General features: G+C 39.6%; 1 protein-coding gene across 1 annotated transcript; it reads right to left on the bottom strand.

Annotated features, from left to right (window-relative positions):
* Positions 1 to 974: 974 nt before the first annotated feature.
* LOC136700274 (neoverrucotoxin subunit alpha-like) lies at positions 975 to 18195 on the bottom strand. The gene is made up of 5 exons (XM_066675552.1): positions 18186 to 18195; positions 14526 to 14618; positions 6806 to 8239; positions 5536 to 5775; positions 975 to 1045 (listed from the first exon to the last, which is right to left on the bottom strand). The coding sequence occupies exons 1-5, from the start codon at positions 18193 to 18195 to the stop codon at positions 975 to 977; spliced, it is 1848 nt and encodes a 615-aa protein (XP_066531649.1).
* Positions 18196 to 25159: the final 6964 nt, after the last annotated feature.

Below are 25159 nucleotides of genomic sequence, written 5' to 3'. Positions count from 1 at the left end.
CAAACTATCCCCATTTTCACTTAAACAGCGCTGCAAGTCTTTGAACCACAATGTCCGTGTTATATCTGTTATGGCAATAGTCTAAGTGTCACCAAGAAGGAAGATCGATGCTCAAAGAATTCTTAGGCCCAAGGAGAAATCAGAGGAATAAAGACACAGAGTCAAGAATTCTCTCCAATCTCTAGTTTATTTGAATATTTGATGCAGTATATATAGGACCCCAGTAACATACACCCCACTGTCATGTGCCCATCTCAGAAGTGCAATGTTCAGCACTTTCCCCCCTCCAACATTTTTTCCTGGGACATGCCCTGGGTCACAATGTAATAAGTCCTTTAAGGTCACAAGCACAATATGTCCTATGTCTCTAATAATTTGTTAGTAATATTTAATCAAGATTACTTAGTATAATTGCTTATTGAATATATTGGGTTATCATTATCACCATTACTCATTGGTGTTAATCTGCATTTTCCCATCACATTCCTCCCTTTTTATGATTTAAAAATATCTTATATGAAAATTTTAATCATAATATCATTGTAAGAAAATGCAAAAGATAACATCCACCATAGATTAGCCAAGCTTTCAGTCTAGGCATCATAACTTATGCATTAAAAAGGAAAACATATTGAATGATTACATGTAAAGATTAGACCAAATGATTATATAAAATCATATAAAATCATTATAAAATCAGAATAATAAATGTAAAATGATTCTCAATGTAAAGATTTACTCTTCATCATCAATGGAGTCATGCTCCAAGGAGGAATAAATTGGCTGAGGCATTTCAAGAGGCATTTCATTCAGAGGATTATGCATATGATCAGTAATTGCAGAATGAAGCTCCATATACACTTCTTCACTTACCATACTGAATGTAACAGAACGTTCAATAGTTTTGGTGAGCAGACTTCTGACACAGGGGATAATACAACATCCAATTAGTGCCATCATTAATAATGAAATGATTACCCTTCCTGGATCAGGGCCTTGTCGTGGCGGAAGGGCTTGTGTGGTCTCATGACCTCCAGGGCTATGTCTATGATTACCATGACAGCCAATTTCAACCCCAATGCACCCCATTTGCCAAAATATGAATCAAACCATGCCATCCAGTCATTATTAATACCTGAAAACTCATACAACTCTGCAGTGAAAGCTGCTAATTCTTCCATAGCCTTAGTGAATGACCCATTTGCTGCTGTGTGATTGGGAATGAAAGTGTAACGGTGGTCACCAAACATGTGACAGACACCTCCCTTTTCAGCCAAGATCATATCTAATGCGAGTCGCTTCTGATAAGTCATTTGTGAAGTATAACTGTTCCTCTAGAACTCTCAATCTGTCATGAGTCATATTGGCCAGACGTTGTTGATTATTTGAATTTAGGGAAAATAAGTGTCAGCTCTGCCAACATGACTAGTGCACACATACCTGTCCAATTTGAAGGAAGGGTTGATCTGAGGCGCCCTCCATTGCAACATTGCCAAAATATGTCAGCCCTTGGGTCACCAAATGCATATAACATGGCGGATAGAGAGTATACACGTTTTGAAGTGTAGTTATGTAATCAGAACCCTGTTGATTACATAACTACATAACACCCTTTGATTTTGATCAACCACTCACATGATAGAACAACGCCCTGGAAAATGTCCTACTTCTATCGTGCAAGGGCGAGAGTGATTCGCTACTACACGGATATGTTTTTTGACAAATTTCTCTATAACACTCCTAGGGAGCGTAATCTTTTTCCTCGTAATTTCTCGTAGGGAGTGTCCAAATTGTCAATATAGTCATCTGGATTTCAATCACCCCTGTAGGGGATAACATTAAGAATGACGGATTACTAAGTAATTAAATGTTCTGGAGCAAGCTGCTAGAGCACAATCTCTAGGACACATATAACCTCCCTTAATTGACTGATCTAGGATGTCTTCATCCTCACACCTTTTACTTTTATTACTATGAAGTGAGCATTGCATATTTAATGGTTCTGGATGCATATATCTCATGTATTTGGCACAAGTGGAAGCATTATAAGGAAATGGCATGATAATGGGAACTTGTAACTCCTGTTGTCGATTGGCTTAATAAAATGTGATTGACTTCAGAGGTCTAATTCAGCATTTTGTAAGGAGAACAGAGCGGCAGGTCTTATGCATACAACATCCACTATGCTTCTAATGAACCCAGGGAAAACCCACTGCATGCTGTCACTACCAGATTTGGGCTGCTGCCTGATTTGGACTTCGCATGGGCAGAGCATCTTTCTTGTGTGTCATTTGCTGATAGCTCTGATGTTTTATTAATTTCTTTTTTGAGGATAATTGTAAATAGACACGTCCCTTTTTGGTTGAACGACGTGTGTCTCATATCGTTATTCGTCATGATCAGTTTAAACTTGCTCTGGAAAAGAACATCTGCTAAATGCTGTAAATGTAAATATCTACACGAATATCTTCAGCTGTAAATAAACACTCTCTGCAAATGCTCCAGTTGTGTACAACTGTAATGGACAGAGGAAAGGCTAACTAATGTTATATGTGTTTAAAGTTACTCACTCTTCAAGATAAAGCTCCCTTCTGCTTTGGAAAACTACATGCGTGAGGTCTGCGAATGTGCAGTCCAAATTGGGCAGGTTGTGCAAATCTGGTAGCCACATGTGCTTACAATACGCGTAACATTAGTTAAGGCCCCAGCTACAACAGATTCAGAAGGAACAAAAAACTGCTTGAAAAATAAAACTAATTGCACTTTAAGCATATAATGACACATTAAGAAAAAAATAATGAAAAAAAGAAAAAACTTGAAATAAAATTTTAGTTAAGCCAAAATTATTTTAGCATAGCCAACTAAAATAATATATTTAAAAAAGCACATATAATCTCAGCTGCATATATATTTAAGAACATTAGACTAATGGTAATCACTTTAGCACACAACACTTTGAGAAATTAGAGGCATAGTTTAAGTAACATAACAGGAATAAACATGGTGATACTTAAACAACAGCTTGTTAAGCAACCTGATGCTTCTCCTCAGAACACACAAAATAGTCTCTGAATTTAAGCATAATACTCACAACAGGCTAAACATTCACAAATATATCTGTAAATAAGTCAAAGAGGAACACTTACTGTCATCATATACGCACACAATCTCAAATGGTTAACAAACTTGTCTTCTTCTGAAGCTGGACAAAGGAGTGTGGAGCAAGAGAAAGGGGTATCTTCCTTTATATGTAGCTCTCACAGAGTCCTGTAGAGGCTGCCAAAGGACCTTTACTACAGCTCTGTTATATATCTGTAATGTTTCATTATTTTGACAATATGAATGTAATTGTGTTGGATTGGCTATTCAAAAGTGTCCATATGTGTGTTTGTATGTGAGTGTACATGTCTGTGTATTCCGGACCCACTGTGACCCTGAACTGGATAAGGGTTACCCACAATCGATCAATCAATCAGTCAATCAATTAATTAATGTATTTGTGTTTCAATAAAGCAAATCTTTAAATACAGAGAGAGAGAGAGGAGTGAGTTAAAAGAGAGAATAGAGATGGGGAGAAAGAAATGACAAAACTGAGAATAGGGCTGGAGAGAAGGAAAGAGAGAGAGCAAGGAATCAATGAAAAAGAGAAACTAGGAAGCCTAGTTTAGCCAGACAGCTATTAGCCATATAGTCATTGTCACAGAGGTGTTTCTGGCATTTCAAAAACAGAACATCCCAAAACACATCCCCTTGTCATTGGAATGTCTGGAGAACCTTTGGTGCTTCATATCAATAAAAATAGTTTATCTTGTCAGTTGCTGACAGTGTGTGTGTGTGATCATGGAAAGCCTGTTATTTTCTGTTCATACAAAGCTACAAAACTGAAGCACTGTGCTGAGATGACATCAAAGCCACTCATTTACCAGAAAACAACAAGATAACATTTAAGTTTGTGAACATTTCTAAAACCAAGCGCCTTAACATTTTATCAGTAAAATAATCTACACTCGATAAAGGAACAGGGCCTCGCTGGGAACTAGTTATTTATTACTGACTTACATTTCTATAAGGGTCCGACTGATAAAACGGTCCTGTCACTAATCCACAGACTCTTTTATTTTGAGTAACACCTCACTCTGGTGTTCTTTAATGATCCGGAGATTTCCACCGTTGTGGTGTAAAGTTGAACACAAAGCCGTGCAGATGTAATTCACTCGTCAGAAAGTCAGTGACGGTGAGGTGTGTCCGTGTATTCGTGCCGTTATAAGGACAGACAAGATGACTCTCTGTTTGTTAAATATAGAGTAGAAAACAAAAGGCAGTGTCACAGAAACATTCTGCAAACATAAAGAAAAGACTATGATAAATATTACCTCAACAACCTTCACCACATTTCTGTTGGATGCTCCAGTAAATCACCGAGCTGCTCCGTGGTGGACGGTGTTACAGGAGTTACAGTGCTGAAGCAGCCAGGGTCCCAATTCAACTCTCAACTCAACACGCATTTTTTAGGTCCCAAAAAGAGACTTGTCCAGGGAAAAGAGGTCCTCTTATCACCGCCGAATGGTTCCAAATTTAGTTCATGAACTGGAATGTGAAATATGGCCAAAGTAACCACAGACGTGGGGCTATCTTAAGTTCTCTCTGTGAATTACAGCTGGATTAACAGTTCCTATTCGCGCATGCACATTTCAGTATTGGGTATCAGTCAGTCCATAAGCGCAAACGTCTCTTCTAGGCTGGCGCAGTAGGCGGTCTGGCAAAAATAGCAAGGCAGAGAGAGAGGAAAGTGTAGGAAAGAAAAATGAACCAATGAGAACAGAGATGGGGAGAAAGAGGGAGAAAAAATCAGTTAAGCAAAAAGAGAAAACTGAGAATAGGAAATGGAAAAAGGAAAGAGAGAGGGAGGTAATGAAAGAAATAAAGAGAACAGAGTGTCAGAGTCAATAAAGGAGAGAGAGAGAGAGAGAGAGAGAGAGAGAGAGAGAGAGAGAGAGAATAAAGTTTGGGAAAGAAAAAGACTAAAGAGAACAGAGATAGAAAGTCAGAGGGAGAAAAAACTGAGTTAAAAGAGAAAATACAGAAAGAGAAAAAGAAAAGAAAACTGAGAAAAGGGGTGGAAAGAAGGAAAGAGAGAGGTAGTTATAGACAAAAGAGGGAAAGGAGAAAGAGAAAGAAAATTTGGGAACAATGTGGGAAAGAAAAAGAGGCACTATGTACACACACAGATCAGTGTTTACTCTACCTCACACACTCGCACTGATGCTCCAGAATCCCAAAACGTAAACCCAGCGTAGAGGGGCTCAGTGAATGTGGTGGTGAATGTGTGTAAGTGTGTGAGTGTGTGTGTGTTGGGGGGGATGGTGTAGAAGGACAGAGTGCCCCCCTCCCAGTCCAGATACACCCCCACTCTGTTAGAGGGAGGGGGGAGGGCATGGAGCTGAGACTCATTTATATTGTGGAGGACAGAAAAATAGCTTTTAGAGCAGAACATACTCCAGGAGTTTTTGTTCTTTCCAAATAGACACTCATTACTGCCTCCTTTCCTCTGGATTTTTCTGTATGACATAGAGATATAAACCATCCCCCCATTCCACTCCACCTCCCAGTAACGGCGTCCAGTGAAACTCTCCACACTCAGAACCTGATGCCAACCATCAAACCTCTCCGGATGATCTGGATACGACTGAGGTTTCCACTCCACCTTCCTGTTTCCCTCCGACAGAGAGAGAGCAAAGTTCACTGTGTTTGGATCCAGAGTGAAATCACGCACATCTACACACACAATAAACACACATTAGAGAACACACCATCACACACACATCTACACACACAATAAACACACATTAGAGAACACACAATCACACACATCTACACACACACAATAAACACACATTAGAGAACACACCATCACACACATCTACACACACAATAAACACACATTAGAGAACACACCATCACACACACACACACAATAAACACACATTAGAGAACACACCATCACACACACATCTACACACACAATAAACACACATTAGAGAACACACAATCACACACACATCTACACACACAGTAAACACACATTAGAGAACACACCATCACACACACACATCTACACACACAGTAAACACACATTAGAGAACACACCATCACACACACTACACACACACACACAATAAACACACATTAGAGAACACACAATCACACACACACATCTACACACACACAATAAACACACATTAGAGAACACACCATCACACACACACACATCTACACACACAATAAACACACATTAGAGAACACACTATCACACACACATCTACACACACAATAAACACACATTAGAGAACACACAATCACACACACAATAAACACACATTAGAGAACACACCATCACTCACACACATCTTCACAAACAATAAACACACATTAGAGAACACACAATCACACACACATCTACACACACAATAAACACACATTAGAGAACACACAATCACACACACATCTACACACACAATAAACACACATTAGAGAACACACCATCACAAACACAATAATCACACATTAGAGAACACACCATCACACACACACACACACACACACACACACAATAAACACACATTAGAGAACACACCATCACATTGATTACTTGATTGCTGATTATATAGCATCAAATAACTTGTAGATGATTCCCAAATGAATTGACTCCGAAAACACACCTCGGAATGTGGCAAATTGTTGCATAATGTTTGGTTAATGTAATAAAGAATAATATAATTATATTAAAATAAATATAAAAACTTACATTTTTTCATCATGCTTCTTGTGAGGTTTGTTACATGTGGATCCTTGAGGACTGCGTGTTTATACCAGCGGATTGAAGCTCCTGGGTGATCTGGGTCTGAGATAAAACTGATCACTTTCTTGCTGGGGTTATTAGTGTTGTACAAACTGAGTGTGGAATCCAGGACCTTCTTGACACCCTCTTTCTTGTACCAGGGATCTTCTTCTGTTGAGTCCTGTTCAGCCGGGCCACTGGTGGAACCACTCCTGAAGTTCTCAGCTGCCTGTGAGATTTTTTTGAGGTATGGTTCCTCATACTTCAGAGAGGTGAAGCTGAACACAAGGGCATCAGTAACATCTGGGTCCATGAGGAATGAGTCGAGCTCAAGTCCTGGAGATTTAATTGTGTAATCTTGTATCTTACTGATGTACTTTATCACAACATCAATTTCAGTATCCTTTCCATCCAGCCACTGCTTCATTTCTCTTCCACTGAAGCCAGATTTATTCAGGGACATCAGGAGGTCTTTCAGGGTTGTTTCCTTCACAGTTCCTCCTCTGATTTCTGGAATCAGAGCTGCCATTTTCTTCAGAAACTCAACAGTGAAAGCCCTCAGACTGCTCTGGAACTGCTCTAGTTTGTCGACAAGTTCTGCAGCCTTTATCCCTTTGCTCTTCTCCAGTAAATTGTTGGTTCTCTTCTCAGCTTGGTGGAAATCATCCATCACCTTCTCCACCTCAGACACCAGTTCCTCTGTGATCATTGTCTTTAACTTGGACTCTGTGTTGGTAAGTTTGCTCAGTGGGTACAACCAGACCTTCACAGGCACAGCCTTCTCTCCCTTCTCCCCCAGCAGGGTGGGCAGCTCTTTGTACACCTTCACAGCTTCCTCAAATGTAGAAGGGTACTTTTTTAGATCAAAATCTCCAAAAAACTTGCAGCTGAAGTTCTGCACCTTCTTCTTCTCATCATCATCCATTTTAAGGCTTCCATCCCCACTGATCTCCACTGAAAGTATCTTTTTGATCATCACATGTAGGTTTCTTTGGATTTTCTGTTTATCCGAAGTTTCGCTGGCTGTTTGTTGGAATTCCATGATTGCATCAGCTCCATAGAGCACCCCAACTACAACATGTGTAGCATTTGTCTCTTCCAGTATCTCAGCATTTGGAGAGTGTAGATCAGATATTCTGAGCTCTTTAAACTCTGTAGATGTATGGTAGTGCAAGGAAACGCTGCACTGATGAGTGCAGGAGGTATTGCTCTTCAGATAACGGGCAGAACCTCCAGCATTTATCAGCCCACAGAAGAAACTGAGTTTCACTGAGGCGCTCACTTCTAACAGACTGATCTTCTTACTGAGAGACTCTGATCCTGCTACCTGGAGTCTTGTGTCGGGCTGTGGTCTGACTCTAGTAGCTTTATCAATATCCTCAGTCTTCCAGATGCTGAATCCTGAAAAGATTGACAAAATAATTTTAGAGGAGCTCCTGCAGAGCTAAGCCTGTCATTATGATCTCAGTAAAATATGTTTTGTGTTCAATGAACCAAATGAACCATCAGCTCCACCATGAATAAAGCAAGGCAAGTTTATTGTAGAGCCCCTTTCATACAAAAGCAATTCAAAGTGCTTTACAGAAAAAAAAGTTAAATTAAAAGCAAGAATAAAAATCATAAAATTCAATGAAACAACTAAAATAGTGCAATTAAAGGAAATACATAAAAAGAGTAAAACAAAACATGATAAAAATCATTAGAACAATTTAAAATTACAAAAGAAAAGAACAAAAGTGCTGTTACTGAATAAAGTGCAGAGTATTTTAAACCGAGCTGTAGCTGCTCAAACAGGAATGTTTCAGTCTTGATTTAAAAGTGTCTAAAGTCGGGGCTCTTCTAATATTCTCAGTCGACTGGTTCATTTAAGAGCACCACTGGAGATAAACGCGGCTTCTCCATGTTCAGTTTTCATCTGAGGCAGGACTAACTCTAGTTCTGAGAGCTCTGCTCGGCTCAGAAGAATATCAATAGTACAATACAACAATCAAATGCATATGAATGTGAATTTATTTCATTTGCATTGTTTCTCTTTATTTAAATGCCATTTCAAACTTATTTTAAAGCATATCCATGAACAGGGGGATATTTTTACATTCCTGGCCAGCAGAGCTGTTCATTTAGAAGATGCATATTCTTTGGACACAGATGCATGCATTAAAGCCATTCATAGATTCATTTGCAGACGGGAACAAATGTCTCAGTTAGGATCAGACAGTGGAAACAATTTTACTGGTGCAGAAAGAGAGTTGAAGGAATCACGTGCAGCTTTGAACCATGATGAAATACAGAAAGCCTTTCTACAGCAAGGAATCAAATGAAGTTTTAATTCACCTGCTGCCTCCCATCGCGGTGGTGCGTGGGGGCGAATCGTTAGAATGGTGAGAAAATTCTCACTTCACTTTTGCATGAGCAAACATTGGACGACGAAGGGCTACAGAGAGAGAGAGAAGTCTTGTTTGAGGTTGAAACAATCCTAAATGATCATTCACTCACCAAAGGGTCAGAGGATACTAATGACTTGGAACCTCTTACCACCAACCAGCTTTTTACTATGAAAAGGAAACATGTCTTGCCTCCTGTGCTATTTAAGAGAACTGATCTATACGCAAATTCAATATATCTCTGACCTATTCTGGAAAAGGTGGATTACAGGATATTTATATTTACTGTAGGAAAGACAAAAATGGACCAGAACCAAATGAAATCTAGTGCCTGGTGATGGAGTTATTGTTGCAGATTCAACAGCCCCACATTATTCTTGGTACTTATAATACACATAGTACTTGACAGGATACTTGAGACATTCCCAGACAAGAAAGGGCTGGTTAGATCCGCATGAGTGCAGACTAAAACTTACCTCTTAAACAGGCCAATAACAAAACTCTGTCAAAAACACGAGGCATTATAAGAGTTGTAAAAGAAACCATTTTATTATTGTATTTATTTTCTTTAAGATACTGGCTCCTTACGTCGTTGTATTGAATGAATTGTTCATGCTTTTTCACCATTAACTATTAGGGGCCGATGTGTTGGAATTTGTCTTTAAATGTTGTTTCTTACTGACCACATGGGGGTGCTGTGGGATTTAAAAGAGGGTTCTGAGATGTAAGGGCAGAGGTGGTTGGCGAGGAATTCAACAGTATTTTGACCGTATCGTATCGTTTAAGAGTGGGAAGTTCAAGCGCTGAGGAACAGTGTATGTAAGTTGAGCCCAGCTGCTGGAGTATTGTCTATCTGCTAAGCTAAGTGGCACAATATATAGACTGGAATATCCAAAAATTGGACCTTGTGATTCTAAACAACCGATACTAAAGAAAGAATGAGCTGCTACCACCAACTCACCTTCTCACCATGCAGTGGCTCCTGAATGTTTGTCGTTTAGTAAAACAGCAATTTCCAGAGGTGGAATGTAACAAATTCTATTTACTCTGTAAATTTGTAAAAAAGTTACTGTAATTGAGTAGCTTTTTTGTGTACTTTTTTTAAGTAGTTTTTATAATCTGTAACTTTACTTTTACTTGAGTATATTTTACATTAAATATTGTACTTCACTACATTTTAAATCACATCCGTCACTGAGTAAAAATGTTAATAAAAATGTAAATAAAACTCCTGGAGTGAAGGAGGGTCTGGAGAGAAATCTCCCGCTAAAATCACAGGAAATATGGAGACGGACAAGTCCTTCACCGGTGCAGACCCCGCTGAGTGAGAAACCCCGTCCAATTCTGAGTTCCTCTGGAAGGAAATGAACCCTGGCCGTGTTTAAGGACCACTTCAGCTTCAAGAGCTAGAAAGGCCCCATCTTTATAGCGCAGTGTGAGCTGTGTTTACCGAGAGAGAAACAGCAGCTTCTAAAAACCCAACATTCCACTTACATGCATGTAGAGCATGTACAAGTAGGTTAAATAATACTTGTACCGTTGCATTGGTAGTTAAAAAATAAATTTTTATTCACCATTTCTATCTAATATCTCAGAAAAAGCTATGGCCCAACAACGTAGTTCATATCTACATAAGAATCATATATATGAAAAATCCCAATCTGGATTCAGGCCACATCATAGTACAGAGACAGCTCTAGTTAAGATAACAAATGATCTTCTTCTTGCCTCTGATCAAGGCCACGTATCCCTGTTGGTGCTTCTTGACCTCAGCGCAGCTTTTGATACAATAGACCACAATATTCTCCTAGAAAGATTAGAAAATATGGTTGGAATCACAGGGACAGCCCTATTATGGTTCAAATCTTACTTAACGGAACGTTATCAATACGTAAAAGTAAACAATCTAAATTCAAATTATTCTAAAGTAAGATTTGGAATTCCACAAGGCTCTATTTTAGGACCATTGTTGTTTACATTATACATGTTACCGCTAGGCACAGTTATAAGAAACCATGACATTAACTTTCACTGTTACGCAGACGACACACAATTGTATATTTCAGCCAAGCCCGATGACAAACACAGATTAAAGAAAATAGAGGATTGTGTAAAAGATGTGAAAGGCTGGATGTTGCGTAACTTCTTCATTCTAAACAGCAACAAAACAGAGGTCCTGCTTTTGGGTTCAAAGGTGGCAAAAAATAAATGATCAGATTTAATTTTAAATCTCGCCGACTTTCCAGTTAAACCTGGTTCAGCAGCAAAAAATATTGGTTTCATAATTGACCCGGATTTATCATTTGATCAATACATAGGCAGTTGTCACTAGGACAGCTTTTTTACTTCTTCACAACATCACCACGATTAGAAATGCCTTATCCCTTCAGGAGCAGAAACATTAGTACATGCCTTTATTACTTCAAGGCTTGACTACTGTAACGCACTACTGTCAGGATGCACCAGCAGCAATTTAAGAAAACTTCAACTAGTTCAAAATGCTGCAGCCAGGGTCCTCACTAAAACTAGAAAATTTGAACATATCAGCCCAGTTCTATCATCACTTCATTTGCTGCCTGTTAAATTCCGCATCGATTACAAAATTCTGTTATTAACAAATAAAGCTCTACATGGGCTCACTCCTGAATACATTCAAGACACTATTTCCTATCATGAGCCACGCTTCAGACCAGTTGCCCACGCTCCAGCCACCACCACTTGCCTTCAAAACTCATTGAAGTTTTCACAGAAGCAGACTGGAAAAAGACTGTGAACTGGAAGAAAGCTGAACACTGTCTACTGGGTAATACAGCTACTTATCATACGTACCTCATACTAACTTCAAAACAACAGAAATATCCCTTTAATAGGAATATGATGTTGAGAATACAGTTATGTGAAAAAGTTAGGACACCCCATGAAAGCCTTTGTCTTTTTGAACATATTTAAACATATGGACACATGAGTTTCATTTGAACAGCACTGAGAGATGGAGCTTATACAAATAACACTGAAGAAATTACTTATATACATAAATTGTAAAATTTAATGAAGAAATATGTGCATGTCTTGTGAGGGAAAAGTTAGGACACCCCCACATTTATTACTATTTAAAATGTCTATATTTAGAATCAGGTGCACCACATCAGCTGCGAATGATTAGACCATCGTTAAAGAGGACACTGGAGGAGGCTCTTATTTAAACCTCAGACATTAGTTTGATTTGCCCTTGACTGTTGAAGTGGGTGGTATCACTATGGTGCGATCTCAGAGCTCTCTGAGGCCTAGAGAAAGAAGGTTCTAGATGTATATGAGCCTGGGAAGAGATCTAAAAAAACAATTCGATATCAGCCATTCCACTGTCTTTAAAATCATTTACAAATGATGAACTTTTAAACCAACTGCCAATAAGGCCAGGTCAGGCCATGCTCACAAGGGCAGCCCAACAATCCTAAAATGTCATAATGGTACCTACAAGTGACTCTTACCACAGTTGATGTCAAGGTACATGCGTCTACATTCAGGAAAAGGCTACCCAAGTTTGATTTTTCTAGGAGTTGTTTAAAGAGGAAACTCATTCTGTCAAAAAAGAAATCAGGGCAAGACTGGAGTTTTTCCCAGAAAGCACCTTGACAAAGACCACCAGGACTTCTGGAACAATGTGCTTTGGACAGATTCTTCACTGTATCAGAGGGTGCTTGAGGAAAACGAGAGACTGAATCTGTCCAAAAACTGAAGCTGAAGTGGATGTGGACCATGCAACATGACCATGACCCAAAACAGTCCAGTAAATTCACAAGGAATGGCTCAGAAGTAAGAAATGGAGAGTTCTGGAATGGACCAATCAGAGCCCGGATCTTAATCCTACTGAGATGCTGTATCACACAGCTGAAAGAATTGTGCCTGGAGGAATGGGAAAATGTCTCCCCCAGTCGATGTCAGAGACTAGTAGATGTTATAGAGGTTAATTCAGCCAAAGGGGGTAACACCAGATATTAGGGCGTAGGGTGTTCTAACTTATTCCTCACAAGGAATGTACATTTTTGTTCATTACATTTTACAACTTCTATTTATAGGTAATTTCTTCAGTTTTATTTGTTTAGTTATAAGCTCCATCTACTGTTCAAATGAAGCTCAAATGTCCATATGTTTAAATATGTTCAAACAGACAAAGATTTTCATGGGGTGTCCTAACTTATTCACCTGACTATAGCACAGACATAACTTTAACTATTTTAATCATCTTCACATCTTCAAGCCTCTCCATGAGAATTAATGAAGAAAATAAACTGTGTAGTTTTATGTTATTGGAGTTGATGGTGACGTACACAGCTTTGTTACTTTAAGTAGCTTAAGACTGGCATTGATGCTGGTACATCTTTCATTTGCTCAGATTTCTAAAGGTGATCTTGAATGCAATTTATTTAGATGAACTTGAATGTGAATTCAGGCATGGGTCACATGGGCAGCCGGTAAGGGGAGCATTGTGCAGGGGATGTGAAAAACAAAGGTGATATTTGAGCTGCGCCTCATGCTACTAAATGAACATAGCTCAGTTACCCCTATTTGAAGTGGGCGCCCTGTCATTATGATGATCTCATGAGTCATGTAGCCTCCCCGTTGTTGCGCTAAAAGGTGGGTTCCCTCAGGGTAGAAGATAGAACCGCCAATGTTTGAATGTAGAAATGTTGATGACCACTTGTAATTGCTCTGATTACAATCGGATAATTGCTGTAAAATATTCTTTTAATTTTCATTGTTCATTAAATGTGTTTGTTGCTAAGAGGCTTCTAACACTAACACATCAGTTCACATTTCACAGAGAGTCTGTCTGCGATCAGGTCTCAAAGGTCCATCCATTATCTGTAACCCTTATCCAATTCAGGGTCGCGGGAATTACATGGATGGATGTAATAAAATATTATAAAATCCCTTTGTATTGTTTTCTTTTACCCAATGTCTACCACAGATAGAGTATGTTATGAATTTCTACATCCAGCACACTCTACCCTGTTCTATACGGTGTCTGTGTATATGACTGATCTCCTGCTCCATTAGTGCCTCTACTGGTGAAGCAAAAAATCTTTAGTAAGGCAGATTAACTCTGTAATAAACTAAACCTGATATTTGGACACCTTATGTATGGCACCAAAGTTTAACAACAGGTTACTTTTGTGCATTAATCAATCACAGCACCTAGAGAAATGCAGAAGAACAACAGACTGCCCTTTTACATTCCCTACTGAAACAAAGGAGAAGAAATGTGGATTTGTGAAGGGGATCATGAGGTGTGTGGTGAGTACCTGGGATTAGTTGGTCATTCCGGGCATTGTAGAGCATTCCCAGATGCAGTGGTCTGCTGAGGGCACTGATCTCCAGGTTGGAGTCTCTCTCACCTGGAACAGCAAGAGAAAACAGAACGTTTCAGAGCAGTAGTGCCATGTACCTGATGATAGTCTGTTAGTTTACAACATAACACTGAAAACACTCTATTTACACATCATTTAACTCAACAGAATGTGTGGCTACATGCCTTTGGTAATTCACAACATAAAGAGAGACACAAAATAATATTTTACTTTATAATTTATAGCAGAGACCCACTGATCAGACCATACTTCCCTTTAGTGTAGTGTTGTATTGTTTTTCCTTTATTTAAATTGTACCATTTCTCCTGGCATTTGGACTGGTTTAGAGATCACACATCTAATAAGCACAGCTGTTAACTTTACAACAATGCACCAGGAACTCAGATGATGTTTATGGCTTAGGTTGTTCATGGCTTGTTTAGTTCCATGTGTAAGGTTGTAAAATGGGGTATAAAGATGTGTGTCTCTCACAGACCATTAGATCAGTCTGAGATTCAGCCCGTGACCAGTTTCAACAAGTGTTACAGTGGGATAACTGCTAGAATATATATGTTAGACCAGCATGCTCTTCTCTCTCCCAAACTGACTGCCTGGGTCTTCTGTCTTACACATTTGGTAGTTCTTCCTGTTCCTACACCCTCTTCACCCTCTGCTCATATGTTATATTTTGGTAGTTCAACATACTGCACGATTCATGTGGTCATCACGTGCTGATCCTGTGTTTGAGCAGATACTGTATAATCAGTAACACTTCTCTGAGAACTCAGCCTGGAGAAGACATGTTTATGTCACCTGCCTTTCTCTGTGCATTATTTTCTTTGTTTATTGCTCAATCAGACTCTGAACATTAACATATAGGTTCACATTTCACAGCAGGTCTGTCTGAGATCAGTAATGCTGCTTGAATTCTAGTAGCACCAGCCACACACAGCTGCAAGGTGTCAGTCCATTTCCACAGTGCTTTCACAGCGGGTAATGAATCAGAGCCTGATCATTCATTCGATATTAGACTGAACAGGTGGAAGCAGATCTCAGCTGGTTAATGCTGTCTTACTGCACTGAGACTGGAATGTCAACTTATAGAGTCAGACATGAGAGCTCAGTCCCTCAGAGCTACTTTACTGACTTTCTGTTTAAACTTGTAGAGTGTCACACTCAGTCTGGTCCCTGCCACAACTAAACACAGTATTTCCTCTTGTTACATCTTCCCTTGTTTCTTCAAACAGATGAACATATCTCTTTTAACACAGAGGTAAGGAAATATATTCAACAATGAATTCAAGAATGACTGCTTGCTGTCCCCTCAATGTTACACCATGTTGTACACTAAGCTCATTCTGTAGAGTAAGGAATGGTCTCAGCTCATCCATCCACTCGTGTCCTCTGGCCAACCCTACAGTATAATCTTTCTCAGGGATTATAGTGTTTTGTTTCTTTCTGCTTCATCCTAAATTCTTTGCAGCCTTTCCTCCATTGTGTGAAAATATTGTATCGTGTTTACGGTCTCAATTTCTGCCTAAACTGAACCCGCAGTGTGCCATTCCAGTAAATATGTGTCTGCTAGATGAATTAAAATAGTGTCCTGGTTCATATATAAAACTGATGTTGTGTCCCTTTAATCTTAACTGTAATCTGTAATTGTTTCTGTGGATCCACAACACAGGTAGTGAGAGGGTACAGTGTTTAAAAACTCCAGCAGCACTGCTGTGTCTGATTCTATGGTACCAGCAAAAACTGTAGTGATAGCAATGATCCATCACCAAAATTATATCAACTCTGTGAAGGTCCTGTGGGGGTCCTGATCATTGAAGAACAAGGTAAAAGGGGGTTAACAAAGTCTGCAGAGGAACAGACAGAATACAGTCTGTATCAGTACAACTGCAAACTTCACCTGTGTGGTTCATCAGTGGAGCTGATGTAATGGACAAATAGTGTAGATACAAGTTGGTGATTTTAATTATATGGGGCAATAGTGTATGTAGCGATAAATAGCTATTGTCTCTTGACACATACACACACACACACACACACACACACACACACACACACACACACACACACACACATCCACGAGCAGAGTGAAACACACACACAAACAAACACACACACACACACACACACACACACATCCACGAGCAGAGTGAAACACACACACAAACAAACACACACACACACAAGCACACACACACACACACATAGCCCTTTTTGAACCACATGGACCTGTTCTTGAATGAGTTCTGTTTGGGTTTACTGAAACACTGGAGCTATTAGAACCACTGTAACTGAGGATGAATCATCTTTGGAGGGTTTTACCCAGTGCACAGCAGACTATATAACAGCAGCAGAGAGACTGTGGATTACCTGTCAGCTTTTTCCCCCCAAATATTTCTCACTTCTAACCTGTAAATGATGCGCACTACTCTACTGTTCACACTGAAAAACCTGCTATTTTTTGGTTCCAGTTGGGAACAATCTTTTTCAATCAATCTTCAACAATCTCTGTATATATATATATATATATATACTGAATGGTTCAGAACTAGGTGATTGAATGGGAACTGAAGCATTATGGGAAAGGACTAACAGAAGTGCAGGAACATTATTAGATAGAAGCCCATCATGTGTGTTCCCCAAAACGTTGTTGGCAAATTGATAACGCTGTCGTTAGTGTTCGGACTGTTAACGTAAGGCAATGCGTTAAATCTGCCTGCGTCATATCCTGAATATCAGCCTCGTGAATGCAAGTATAGGTTGATGCCAATTATTTAAAAATGGCATTAATCAACCCGATTAATCGGCCGCCCACTGATGTTAACAGCACACTGAAAAGGTAATATGATGTTTTGACATGTAGTGACACTGGAGTTACTACAGAACTCAGGAATACCAAACTGAAAAGTGCATTAGACAAAGACAGAATACAGTGTAAATAGAGTTTACATGAGAACAGCTCCAGCCAAACCACGTAGCTGCCTTCTTGGCATGAAAATCATAGACTTAAGTAGGTTTAAAAGTTTGTGCAATTTTGCCTTACAGGCTTTTTTAGACTTGTGTGCATGGGAGAATTGTATCCTTAGTCCCTCACTGAGGGAACAATCCCTAAAGTGGAATCAACCAAATCACTGTTTAAAAAACACTATATTTTCATTCTTAATAATATAATTCTGACTCCCTTACATTGACACCTGTATGATTTTTTAACTATAATTTATCATGACAATGATTACATTATTGCATTAAAAAAAAACTGCATGGGTTCATTCTCTATTTGTTATTGCTGCAAACACTGATTTAATAATAGAAAGTTTTATATTAAAAATGTGTGTAAACTTTGAATTGCTCTTGTATGAAAGGTGCTCTATAAATAAACTCGCCTTGTCTTCAGTGATATATTTGGCCCCATTGTGCAATAAAAGCTGTTCACACATTTTACTTTCTGAAGTTTCTGACATGGGGCACAAAACTAAATGGCCAGTGGAACATGTTTATCCTTCACTTGATCAAATGTCATTAAAGTTGAGGATGTTATAAAACTAGAGACTTATTTCAATAAACCCATAAAAGCAGTAAAAACACATTTACTATAATACTCACCATGTTCCATGTTGGGTCTGTGCACGTTTCTCTGTGTGTAGAAGTCTTCTTGCTAAAGTCAGTAGAGTGTCTGTACTGAGGAGCATAGACACTTATATACACACACACACAAGAGGGTGGGTTTGAATAGCTATGTGGGTGTGTATGACCTCCAAGATTATGCATGTGCATGCTGACACACACTGCTGATAAACATCAATTTCTAACACTCACATTTAAGGTGGAAGTGGATGAATTGGCCAACCTCTCAAACATGACTTTACCTGAACCACAGGAGATTATGTCTATTTAGTTTCTAATTACATGAGAGACAGAAAAAACCCTAACACTAAACTGTTGGAAGATGAACAGAAAATTGCACTCTCCAGAAATCTCCTGATACAGTGGAATAAGATAAATTAATATCTGTTCTAAGCTGTCCTTAGTAGTTCTCCCATATATTGTATTTCAAGTGATCCTTTCATTCCATCATACCATGTCAGTGTATCAGATAGTACATTAAATTTAAACCCACCAATTCCCATCTAAATACCATACCAGCTTTAGTACCACATACTTAATCAATAAAGAGCTTAGGGAATACGAAATCATTAAGGAATTCCACAGTGTCAGTGGGGCACTCACCGGTTTCTTAATAGTGGAAAAACAAACAAACAAAAACCTTAGAAGTAGTGGACATTAAGCTTTTTCTCCCAACCTCTCAACTTGCCTGTATTCCCTTTTTAATAACAACACAAGCTAATTGATCCAGGTAGAGAGTTTCACGGACGGTTTATATGTTAATTTCATGGAAGCAGTGCTGTATACTGTCTACTATCTAGACCAGGGGTGTCAAACCAATTCCACTGGGGGCCAGTGCCAGTCAAAACCTATTGATTAGGTCCATTGATTAAAAACAGGTGGAATGAGGTGTGTCTTCTGCTTGGTTGGAAAGAAAACCTGCACCCACACCGGCCCTCCATGGATCTGGTTTGACACCCCTGGTCTAGACAAACAAATATTGGTTAAAAAAGGCTAGCAAAATATTTCCATTTTACACCAACACTTATGTTTTCCCTAGAGGTTTGTGTTATGTTCATGATGAAGATTTACTACAGACGAGAACTAGAGAAATGACCTCAGACAGCTGTACAGACTTGATTTCCCAGTGCACCCCAAATATTCCTTCTGTGAAATGCATTGTAAAGTCAAACTGATGCCCCATGCTGAAGAGCAATTAGCCAAATTCCTCTACAGGGGGTGAAGGGGATGATCTACACCAACACATCCAATACACATGTGCAGTCCTCAAACGCCTTTCTTCTGGATTCATGTCAGAGAAACCTAGACATGCAATCACATGCCAGACATTTGGACTGCAACCTTTAAGACCAGCTGGACCCTAAGCTAGACCAGCTAGAGCCCTAAGGTCTTTCATTATGTTCACATTTGAAATCAGCTTTAGCTCTACCATTCTCCATGGTCAAGCACTCTGGCCCCAGCACTCCTGAGAACAACCATGTTGATCCCAGCAGTGAACCTTCACAGCACCTTCATCTTCATGCCTTAAGGTCTACTTGGGCCCCACAGGCTTGTGGATAACCCCACACCTACAGTGGTCAGTGCTCTAGACCTTGTGGTAGATGCTCCTGCAGCTGAACCACATACAGCTTATTAACTGAGAACCTGAACAGGCTGCACTGTGGGCCATCCACTACGCATTTCTATGCTGGGGTGTGTCTTGACTTGATGAGTTTTCTTTCAAAGTTTCAGCACCGTGATTTGGTGACTTGGTTATGATAACTAATAACTGACCTGAAGAGTTTAAAAAGGTTTAAGTTCAGAAGTGTGACAGAATGGGTTTGTGTATAAATTGTGTTCACAGGCTTCACTGTAATGTCACTGCTGATCACGTTTGAAATAATCTCCTAAAGCAGATATTGCTCATTGACTAAAGCAAACCATTATAATACCTCCCAGGTTTCTCTTATTTTACATTTCCATCACAGTGAATTGATGCAGCATTTAGTAACTATATTTATAGAAAATTCCCAATGTATTATTGCAGGAGAATGTGGTCTTGCTTCTATCTGAATACGGTAATTCTAATAAGTTCTATACCTTCTTGCTGATTTCTTACACACATAAATATACACATTGTTAATAACTGATGAGAATGAGCATGGTTAAGACAATAAAAAATAAAACAGACTTATAATATGATTGCAATATAAAGAAAAATAAAAAGCAAGAATGGAGTGGGAAATCATACCAAATATCAAAACTGCTAGTTAAGCATTATTGACATGTTGAAATGTCAGTTGCAGCACCCACATTGACAAAATTTTACATTTGCTGTGCGTCTACAGAATGTCATAGTTCTTCAGAATGTGAAATTTCAAAATTGTAGCGTAAGCTACTTCTATTGCTTACTGATGAAATGTGTCAGCAGCATTGCACCCTGTGGACTAACTTTCAGGAAATTAACCCCATCTCTAAAGAATGATAGTGTGTGAAATTTGTATGCATTGAACTTTATACACTAGGGGGCACTACTGCACAAATGAATTGGAGAAGTGCCCCCTAGTGGATACAGTTCAATATATAAAACACACACTATATAAAACACATATCTAACACTTCACTGGCCAATGTCTGTGTCTGGGGGGAGGCTTCAGGCCAGATAACTCCTAAGCCTGGGTCGCGCGTTGGGTGATCAGGCCTCACAGGTGTTATTCACTAGATATATCTATGTATGTATGGAGCTGATAATTTGATATATAAATAAACCCAATTAAATAAATTGGCAGGAAATGTGTTTTGTGATTTGTAATTTTATGAAAAATGCTTACAATTTACAGCCAAACTCAAAAAATATGAGGCATTTTTATTTTTCCCCATAATTCCAATACTGCAGGGACATTATTTAGGGTTTGTGTTGAATGTTTACAGATATCTGTCCCAAAAGATCACAGTGTAAAACACCAGATAAAAGACTGTGTACAGCTGCATTTGTGTTTGTGTAAGAATGCACACATTTAAAAAGGGTTGTAAAAGTCATTTACAGTATTTCACCAGAGCATGAGGAGCACTGACCATCTTCCCTGGTACGGCCTAATTTCCAAAAAGTATTTGGGACAAAATGGAATATACTATGGAAAACAGAGAGAGAGAAAGAGAGGGAGAGAGAGAGTGATGAAAAGAAAGACTTGCCATTTATCGCAGCTAATCAGATAAATGTATTTCATAAACACCAGAGGGTAAAAACACACAGATTAAGTTAAATAATTAACATTAAATCATTTTGATAGGATAATAATACAAATCAAAGGCTAAAATAATACAAAATAAGGAAATAAAATAATTAGATAAAGCCTTAATAATGCACTGCTGTCGGCTAAATGCAATCCGTGCTTTGGGTTTTGTTTTGGCATGTTCACAGTCCCATACAGTTCAGCTGATTTTATTTTTTAAGTGCTTTGTATTCAATTCTGACATTATGACTCAGCTTCTCCTAAAATGTCAAAAAATAAGTGATCAAATATATACTGTTGTGTGTACATGTCATTGAATAAATATGCACTACAACACGCTCAACTTTTGTTCAGAATCAGCTTCTTATCACTGGTAAAGACGCGGCTTTCCTCTCAATCATTCCTGCAGCTTCACAGTGCTTTAAACAGTGAGGACGCTGAGCGTCCACAGAGTTCAATAGAGAAGCAGCGTAGTGCAGCGAAACGAGACGAGTCATTGGATAAATGCTGGGCTTTGTCCCGCCCATCGGACGCTCAGCGTCTCTGGGGGTCTATGGGGCAGTGGGCTGGCCTCGGCTGGCCCGGACGCTCAGCTTCTGCATGATGATTGGATGATCTGTCTGAGGCTGAATCCCTTTTTGATTGACAGCGAAATGAGCGAATCAGCGATCCTTTGGTGTAAAGATCAGTGGGAGCATTACATTTTCATTCTGTTCTGAGTTGAACCGGAGACTTTCTTAATCCTCTTAGCAGCACTTTCTTTGTTAAAAACGACTAGCGACAAATCGAGCTTCTGTTTCTGGTGGGTTTTTTTGTAGCTGCTTCTGTTTGGAGACTGACTTTTATCACACTTTCTGACTTCTATCGCAGTTTCTGTCCAGCGGGTGCTGCTGAGCCCTTCCACCGTCACAAAGCATTCACAGGCAGACACACTTCACATGGGCCAAGGCCGTTTAAGCCTAGTTCTGCTGGCCATTGAGAGGACACTAGTCAATTCCCTGGAAAAGACAATAGTTTGATTTGCCTTTGATTGATGAAGTGAGTGTTATCACCAGGGCGAGATCTCAGAGCTCTCTGAGGCCTTCAGAAAGAAGGTTATAGATGTATATGAGCCTGGGAAAGGATGTAAAAAGATCTCAAAACAATTAGAAATCAGCCATTCCACTGTCTGGAGAAGAATTTACAAGTGGAGACCTTTTAAACCAACTACCAATAAGGCCAGGTCAGGCCATCCTCACAAGAGCAGTCCAAGAAAATGTCAAGTGGCTACAAGTGGCTCTTGCCACAGTCGATGTCAAGGTACATATATTGACGGTCAGGAAAAAACTACACAAGTTTGATTTTTCTAGGAGGTGTGCAAGGAGGAAACCTATTCTGCCAAAAAGAAATCAGGGCAAGACTGACGTTTTTCCTAGAGAGCACCTCAACAAAGTCCACCAGGACTTCTGGAACAATGTGCTGTGGACAGATGAATCCAAAGCTGAATTATTTGGGCACAGTAACAGAAGACAGGTCTGGTGCAACCAACATAGCATTTGAGCATAAAAACCCCATACTAACTTTGAATCAGGGAGGTGTAAATGTTATGGTTTGGGGCGGCTTTGCTGCACCGGAGCCTGGCAACCTCTCCATCATAGAATCTATTATGAATTCTTCACTGTATCAGAGGGTGCTTGAAGAAAATCTGTCCAAAGACTGAAGCTGAAGTGGACGTGGACCATGCAACATGACCATGACCCAAAACATTCCAATAAATTCACAAGGAATGGCTCAGTAGTAAGAAATGAAGAGTTTTGGAATGGACCGATCAGAGCCTGGGTCTTAATCCTACTTAGATGCTGTTGTGTGATCTGTGCATTCAAGAAACCCCTCAAATATCACAAAGCTGAATGAATTCTGCCTGGAGGAATATTCAAACATTATCTCCTGATAACATTATCTCCTAAAAATAAATATTATTATAACAGTTAAGACTGGTAGGTTACAGGAAGCATTTAATTGAGGTTTGCTAGTACAGACCATGCCAGTAGAGGCTGAAATGGGGAGGTGAACTCAGAAGACTTTGGGGAGGAGTTCAGGGCAGCTTATGAATGCGTATGAAACCAGACCCCCATGTTGGATAAATGAATACGAGAAAAGGGTGGAGACGTGGTGGAGGTGGGAGCAAGTTTGTCCGACGCGGAAATGATGTGAATTTGCAAGGTATATATAGGGCTGAGAGGAGGAGTTTGAGCGTGGTCCTACTCCCAAAATGATGTCACTACATAAATTCAGTCATTTCAGCCAAAGGGGGAAATACCAGCTTTTAGGTCATAGGGGTTCCTAACATTTGCCTCACAAGAAATTTACATTTTTGTTCATTACATTTTACAATTTAAGTTTATAAGTAATGTATTCAGTTTTATTTGTTTCATTATATAAGCTCCATCTCAGTGCTGTTCAAATGAAGCTCATATGTCCATACGTTTATATATGTTCAAAAAGACAAAGATTTTCATGGAGTGTCCTAACTATATCACATGACTGTATGTATCAAGAGGCATGTCTCTCTGAGACTCAGACCGAGACCCTTGATGGCCTAGCCATTCATATTCATATGATAATAGCATGCTAATCCAGCCACTGTTATTGGAGGAGTCATATAAGCAAATGCACATGGCTGTGTTTTCACACAGAGTTCAGAGCTCCAATTCATGCATTATAGTTGTCTGAGGAGGAATAGCTTCATTTTGTCATTAGTACGTGAAGTATATTTGACTCAGTTTTCTGCAGCATGTCTGACGCTGGTTAGCTTTGATGCTATGCTAGTTCAGTACTATATTCCAGCGATGGATTTCATGAAGCTGACATTAAATGTTTTCTAAACGTGCACAGGCACAGAGCTCAGCTGATAGAGAAGGTTCTCTCTTCTGTTTTCAAGTTTAAAATGTTGCCCCATTTGTTGAATACTGCAGTTAAAAATTAAAAGCTAACTCTTATTATCCAGTTCATGAAGAAAAACCAAAGCCAACGAGGTATTTGAATGTTCTTTTCCTCTTTAGCTTTTTCATTTAGATTTGACCATGAAATATCAGCATAGTTTTGAAACTGGTCTGTGAGGAGTTTGGTGTGTTCTCCCCGTGGCCACGTGGGTTTAACCCGGGTGCTCCGGTTTCCTCCCAAAAACATCAATTCTCATTCCTAGGGCAATTGCTTTTTGGTGATTTGTTCGTGTTTGAAAATTTCTTTTGACTGGGCTGCATGCCAAACATAGAGGTGGAGGTGGGGGCTCACTCGATACGCCAATTGCAGTGGGAGGAGTAAAAGCAGGAGAAGCCGGGGCTGCCTAGGAGACGGTTGGCTCCGGAGCATGGAGTGGTGCGGTGACAATGGCCAAACACAGCTCCATGTATGACTCAAAGGATCAGCAGAAAGGACCTAGAGAGGAGGAGTGAGCTCACATTGCAAAGCAGGTGCAGCAGGTAGTGTCGCAGTTATACAACTTCAGGATCCTGGGGTTGTTGGTTCAAGTCCTGCTCTAAGTGACTGTTTGTGAGGAGTTTGGTGTGTTCTCCCTGTGTCCACGTGGGTTTCCTCTCATGGTCCAAAAACACAAGTTGGTAGGTGTATTGGTGACTCAAAACTGTCCATAGGTGTGAGTGAATGTGTGAGTGTGTGTTGCCCTGTGAAGGACTGGCGCCCCCTCCAGGGTGTGTTCCTGCCTTGTGTCCAGTAATTCCTGGTAGGCTACACACCCACCGC

The sequence above is a fragment of the Hoplias malabaricus genome, chromosome 6 (genome assembly GCF_029633855.1).
Source record: "Hoplias malabaricus isolate fHopMal1 chromosome 6, fHopMal1.hap1, whole genome shotgun sequence".
In the NCBI taxonomy this organism is placed as follows: Eukaryota; Metazoa; Chordata; class Actinopteri; order Characiformes; family Erythrinidae; genus Hoplias; species Hoplias malabaricus.
Note: the sequence above shows the minus strand (reverse complement) of the source record. Positions and strands in the feature narration are given on the sequence as shown.

Bases quoted from the DNA above. Each gene is read 5' to 3' on its own strand.
- LOC136700274 (XM_066675552.1), bottom strand. The intron at 5,776-6,805 runs GTAAGTTTTTAT...TTGTGTGTGTAG, and splicing joins AAGAAGCATGATGAAAAAAT to ATGTGCGTGATTTCACTCTG. The intron at 1,046-5,535 runs GTAATGAGTGTC...TGGTAATCATAG, and splicing joins AATCCAGAGGAAAGGAGGCA to ACATAGCCCTGGAGGTCATG.